The sequence below is a fragment of the Myodes glareolus genome, chromosome 7 (assembly GCF_982192425.1).
Source record: "Myodes glareolus chromosome 7, mMyoGla1.1, whole genome shotgun sequence".
In the NCBI taxonomy this organism is placed as follows: Eukaryota; Metazoa; Chordata; class Mammalia; order Rodentia; family Cricetidae; genus Myodes; species Myodes glareolus.
The window spans coordinates 60,702,016-60,707,676 of record NC_142032.1 but is presented as its reverse complement, the minus strand read 5'-3'; the positions used below and the strand labels follow the sequence as shown (position 1 = coordinate 60,707,676).

The window sequence follows — 5,661 nt, the reverse complement described above, 5'->3', positions numbered from 1 at the left end:
GTTCTTTGGGCTTTGCCTCGATCTGTGGGTAGAAAGTCTGGGGGTCAAGGATGGAGCCAAGCCAGAGGGCTTTCTGAAAGAGGAACTACAGCTGGACCCATGGCTCTGGGAAGCACAAACTTGCCCGAGTCCGTTCCAGGTCATTAATCCAGCTCTTGTGTCCACTAACACAACCATTGAGGAATCTTCCAGAAGCAGCCCAGACACAGGGTGCTCCCCATTGCCTGGCACACAACGTGCTGGGGTCTGAAGCAGGTTGGTTTAAAAGACAGGAACCAGTTTTGGTGGTGCATGCCTTTAATCCATCCGACGTTCAGGAGACAGAGGCAGACAGACCTGAGTTGAAGGTCAGCCTGGTCTATATACTGAGTAACTAGTTCCAGGCCAGCTAGGGCTCTATCCTGAGTCCTTGTCTGCAAAAGGAGGAGGAGGAGGACAAAGGGAATTAGGCTTGGGAGGGAACAGCTGGGAGCCAAGAACATACCCCAGCCTCCCCAGCTTTAAAGTTGCACCAGGGACACTGGCCTGGCCCATCTCCCCACAGACCTCACCGGTGACAGGAACTAGGTTCCCCTACTGAAACCAAGCAGTCATCTCCTGTGAACTTCTTTGAAAGAAGTTGTTAAAACTTAGACTCTTGGCTGAAGAGATGGCTCAGCACGTAGGAACACTTGCTGCCCTTGCAGAGGACCCCACTCAATTCCTTGCATCCATATGAAGGTTAACAACCATTTATCACTCTAGTTCCAAGAGCTCTGGTGTACTTTTCTGACTTCCATGGGCTCCAAGCACACATGTGGTGCACATACATATATGCAGAGGAAAGACATAAAACATCAGCTCGACTGGGCATGGTGGTGTAGGCCCTTAATCCCAGCTGGTGAAGTTAGAGGCCAGCCTGTTCTACAAAGTGAATTCCAGCACATCCAGAGATGCACAGAGAAACCCTGTCTCAAAACAAGCAAACAAAAAACCCCCAAAACAAAAACACAAACAACCAAACAAATCTTAGAATTCTTAAACCTCAGAATTCCACAGTCTGCCCACACTCCGCCTACCACCTTAGGATATCGTGTTCATTTAAACCCTACCAGGAACAGGGGGCTCAACCCCTGAGCTATGGTATCATTTGGCCATGTGAGGATCGGTGGAGGGAGGAGGTCCTTAAACGAATGGGACAGAAGGGTCCAGGGGCCCCTGGTGATCACTTCTGCTCCTAGAAAAGCTCCTCCCCTGTTTTCTTTAAGAGAAAATTCCTTGTAAGGAAAAACAGCTCTAGCACCCAAGACTTCCTAAGGAGAAAGGGGAGCCCCTCCCAGTCCTGACTTCCAAGGCTAAGCTGGAAGACATGTGACACCTCCATCTTCATGGCATTCCCACAGCCAGAGAGGCCTAGGACTCCTTGGGCAGGGACTCAGTCCCTGTCACTCTGCTTTTTTTTTGGGGGGGGGGGTTCTCAAAACAGGGCTTCTCAGTGTAGTCGTGTGCCTTTCTGGGCTTGTCCCCCAGTAAAACCTTCGGGGAAGGGATACACCTCTGTCTCAGGCTCTGTGACCTGCCCGCCTGTCTGTGAGCCTACCTGACACAGATTTTGAGCCCCTTACAGAGAACACAGCCAGGTGAGGAGTGCGAGTTGACACCTGGCAGAGGACTCAGGAAGTGGAGTAAAAGCAGCACATGTATCTGGTGAGCTTCCAGGCTTCGCACCAATAAAGGCAGCTCTGGGCCCCGCTGCTCCATCGCTGGAGACAGCCAGGCCTGCCTCCCATTTGTGACAGAAGGTGTACACAGTGTACTAGCCCTGTTGCTAGATGCTGGCCAGGAGGGTTGGGAGCTGGACTCTCAAGCTCTGTGGTCCAGTGATGGGGGGGGCTGTCAAGGAGGAAACTGTCAACCACCGTCAGTCCTTCACATCAGCTGCTGGACAGATGGTATGTGGGTGGGAGGGGACAATGAGGGCAGCCACCCTGGTGAGCAGAGCGACTGCTCAGGTGTCCCGGTGCCAGTTAGTGAGTGAACTCTGAGCAAGCATGGCCACCAGCCCTCTCCTCCCCAAGCCACACCCAGGAGCAAAAGGTAGCCAGGCCACACCCAGAGTACTTCCTGACCTGGAGAGGCTGTGAACCCCACTTGGCAGGTGACAGTTCATTCAAAAAGCAGTTTGAATGGTTCCTGGGATGTGGAAAGGGAATGACACGGGACGGAAGACCCTTTCACTCTCCCGCCCTTCCACATCCCCGCCCAAGCAGGAACTACACGGACCACGCAAGTTAAAAAAGAGAAATGGCATTGTTTATTTGGAGTGAAAATACAGTATAAAAAAATATTAAGTCGGAAATATTAAAACGGTGGGTTGACAGTTGACAACCATCAAAATAAATACTGTCCAATAAGTTAGCACGCCCCGCACAGCGGGGCGAGGCTCAACAAGCACGGGAAAATCTTCGGAGAGGAGCAGCGGCGTCGCCCGGGGCATCTGCTGGGCTCCTGGGATCCTGTTTGACGCGGCCGCGTGGGCTGGTTCCCGGCTCGACTGGTCCCGTGTGTCTCTGTGGGGAGAAGACTGAGTCAGGAGCTGTCCTAGAGCAGATCCGGGTGCATCCTATAAGCCTCCAAGTAGGACGAGAGACCTGCCTTCCATCCCAGGTCCCCTCTCCAAGGCGTCTTCAAGAATTAGGATCCCCGAGTCCTCCTCCTCGTCGTCGTCCCCGCCCCGTAGCTTTTGAAATTGAAGTTTTCCCCCCACTGGGCAGCATGACCCGCATCCACACACCCCCATACCCTGTACACGGACAGCGCGGACGAGGGCGGCACTCACCACGGACTCAGAGCGCGCTGTTCTTCGGATTCCGGCTGCTCTTCCGAAGCGACGCGCTGAAAACGGTGGCGGCGGAAGCCTTCCAACGCCCGGCGGTTCTGGTAGTCGATCAGCGCCAGGGTGATGAACGCGTTCCAGGAGGTCTTGACTGTGCAGCGGAAGTCGATCTCCTTGAAGTTGGTGGTGACGATGGTGAAGTACACGTACTTGCTGGTGTGCTCCACGCAGTCCACCTTGAGGATGGAGCTGAAGCACAGCTCTTTGACGCGCTCGCTGCTCCCGGAGTAGAGGCGCAGGCGGTCGTCGGTGAGCACGCCGCGCTTCTTCTTCCACAGCTGGAACAGGCTGTCACTTCGCTTCTCCAGCTCTCCTTCACAAAGAATCTCTCCGGAGACCTTCATGGTTTTCGAAGCCATTGTGTAAAGGATGTGGATGTACCTAATGCGCTCGCTCTGCCGCCAGCCGCAGCATGGGCCTTATAAGGACTCCGCCCCACGTCCTAGACACGCCCCGGAGCCGGGCACTCTCCTGCCCAGGAGAGATCCCGGAGCTGCCCCCGACCAGCCGCACCGGGCTGCCCCTTACCCACTGCCTGGGGCTACAGCTTATCGGAGGCTGGGGGGGGGGGCTACTCGGTGCCTCTCTGACGGGGGCCCCAAGCCTCCCCTCCAGCCCCAACGTCCCAGCTGCCTGCTGAAGTGACTTGCGGTCCCCTCCCCGCCCGGGTGCCGGCCTGGCCAGCCTAGGAATGCGCGGCAGCGGCCCCTGAGCGCCACAGCTCACAGGCCGAAAAGACCCAGGGAGCTCCCGACTCCTAGACCGGACCGGGACGCCCAGAACCCCACTCACTGAGAGACCCAGAGCTCCTGGTTCACGAGGGTCACGGACCCACGGGTTTTTTCCCGGCCCTGGCAGCAGTCTCCTCCCAGTTTGGGCACACATCCAAAGGCCACCCACTAGACCTTCTTGGGAAGTGGCTCTGCCCCAACGAGCTTTGTTGCCCATAATGCTCCCTGAAGTTGTGCCTAGAAGGAATTTTCTGAGTTTCTCTTCCCTTCTGTAAAATAGGACAATGACCTTTATCAGGTTAGGCAGTGCAAAATGGGGAAGGAACACCCTGCAATGCTCAGCCATGTGAACAGAGAGGCCTGCCTCCTTACTGGGGCCCTTGTGTGCCCCAACCCGGGCGGCAGACACCTCGGGTTCGAGCCCTACAACCCCTGACGTGCAGGAAACTCGGGGGGCTAGCAAAGCTAGTCTGGAGAATGTGGGGACCGACCTAGGCCAGGGGCGGCGGGGGTGGCTGAGTCATCCCTTTCAGTGCACGATTTTATTTACCCTCTGCCTTTAAAGGTTTAATAACAGCAGGAAGCGGACGCTGCTCCTCCAAGGTTCCCAGGCATGAGCGAGGGGTTGGCCAAGGGACCCCCCAGGAGTCCCCCATTGGTGTGGGATGGGGGCAGGGTGTCGGGGTGGGGGACAGGGATACTGGGGTGGGATGGGGAGCAGGGGTGCTTCAAGGAAACACCCCTAGCTGTTGGAGAACTAGACTGCATGCAGGCCTGCTGGCTCCCAGTGAAAACGCAGGCCTGTCGACTTAAAAAACTGAAATTGAGACTGACAGCCTAAAACCGCAGTTCTGTGGCCTGGTATGAGTCTGAGGCAGGTATATCTCGCACTGAGATAAGAATGGCCAATTTAGGTCAGCCTGGGTTTTATAGTGAGTTCAAGACTACCCAGAGGCGCATAGCAAAAGAAATGAAATAAGGGGCCTAGAGAGATGGTTCAGCAGTTCTGAGTGCTTGCTGTTCTTTCAGAGGGCCTAAATTTGGTTCCTGCTTTCAGTTGGGTGGATCACAACCATCCATCCATCTCCAGGGAACATGTCACCCTCTCCTGACCCCTCCTCCCCCCAGAACACTCAGGCACATATACATTAAAATAAAAATAAATCTAAAAAAAAACCAAAAAAACAAAACAAAAAAAACCTTGGGAATGGCCCAGTAAGCTCAGGAGTTAATGTTGCTTTTTCAGAGAACTGGGGTTGGTCTGCCAGCATCCGCCGAGTGGCTTACATCCATAACCCCATGGGATGTCCTCTTCTGACTTTCTCAGGCACCAGGCATCCACGCGCACAGGCGTACGTGAAGGTGATGCACTCAAACACATAAAATGAACTAAATTTAATTTTTTTTAAACTCTAAGCCAGACAGTGGTAGCATACACTTTTAATCCCAGGACTGAGGGAGGTAGAAGCAAGAGATCTCTGTGAGTTTGAGACCAGTCTGGTCTACAGAGTGAGTTCCAGGACAGCCAGAGCCACACAAAGAAACCCTGTCTCGAAAAATAAAAAAAAATTAAATTATGAATATAAACAACAGCAACAAAAAGAGAGGGCTGGCAAGATAGCTCAGTGGGTAGAGGCACTTGCTCTGGACCTTGATAGCTTGAGTTTAATCCCTGGGATTAGCATGGTGGGGGAAGAGAACCTGAGTCCCTCAAATTGACCTCTGACTTTCGAGCACAAATGCACACGCAGGGAGTGAGCAAAGTAGTGTAAAAAAAATCTTATTAAATAAAGACATGAAGCAAGAAATTCTGGACCCACCCCCTGCCTCTCACTGTGAATTCCACAAGCCCCTTTCCCCAGTGCACACGGAACCCTGCCCTTCAGGGTCCCTGAGGAAAATCGAGATTTACAATCTCTGCCCAGGGCCCTGAAGGGTGTGTGGAGAGCAGGAGGGTCCAGGATAGTTGTGTAAGAAGAGAACAACAATTCAGAGATAGGTCGGCAATGAGCCAGCCCTGCCTGCCTCAGAGGAGAGCAATCCAGGTGAATGGGG

The 5,661-nt window shown here is 53.9% G+C and overlaps 1 protein-coding gene across 3 annotated transcripts; it reads right to left on the bottom strand.

Annotated features, from left to right (window-relative positions):
• Positions 1-2,270: 2,270 nt before the first annotated feature.
• On the bottom strand, positions 2,271-3,835 carry Phlda2 (pleckstrin homology like domain family A member 2). Of its 3 annotated transcripts, XM_085693400.2 has the most exons (3): positions 3,668-3,835; positions 2,819-3,213; positions 2,271-2,549 (listed from the first exon to the last, which is right to left on the bottom strand). In XM_085693400.2, coding segments are annotated over exons 1-3 (552 nt in total). In that variant the 5' UTR covers positions 3,824-3,835; the 3' UTR covers positions 2,271-2,548. The 3 variants fall into 3 exon arrangements, with proteins under 3 accessions (XP_085549526.1, XP_085549525.1, XP_085549527.1); XM_085693399.2 differs by lacking the exon at positions 2,271-2,549 and having other exon boundaries at positions 2,815-3,213; XM_085693401.2 differs by lacking the exons at positions 2,271-2,549; positions 3,668-3,835 and having other exon boundaries at positions 2,815-3,660.
• Positions 3,836-5,661: the final 1,826 nt, after the last annotated feature.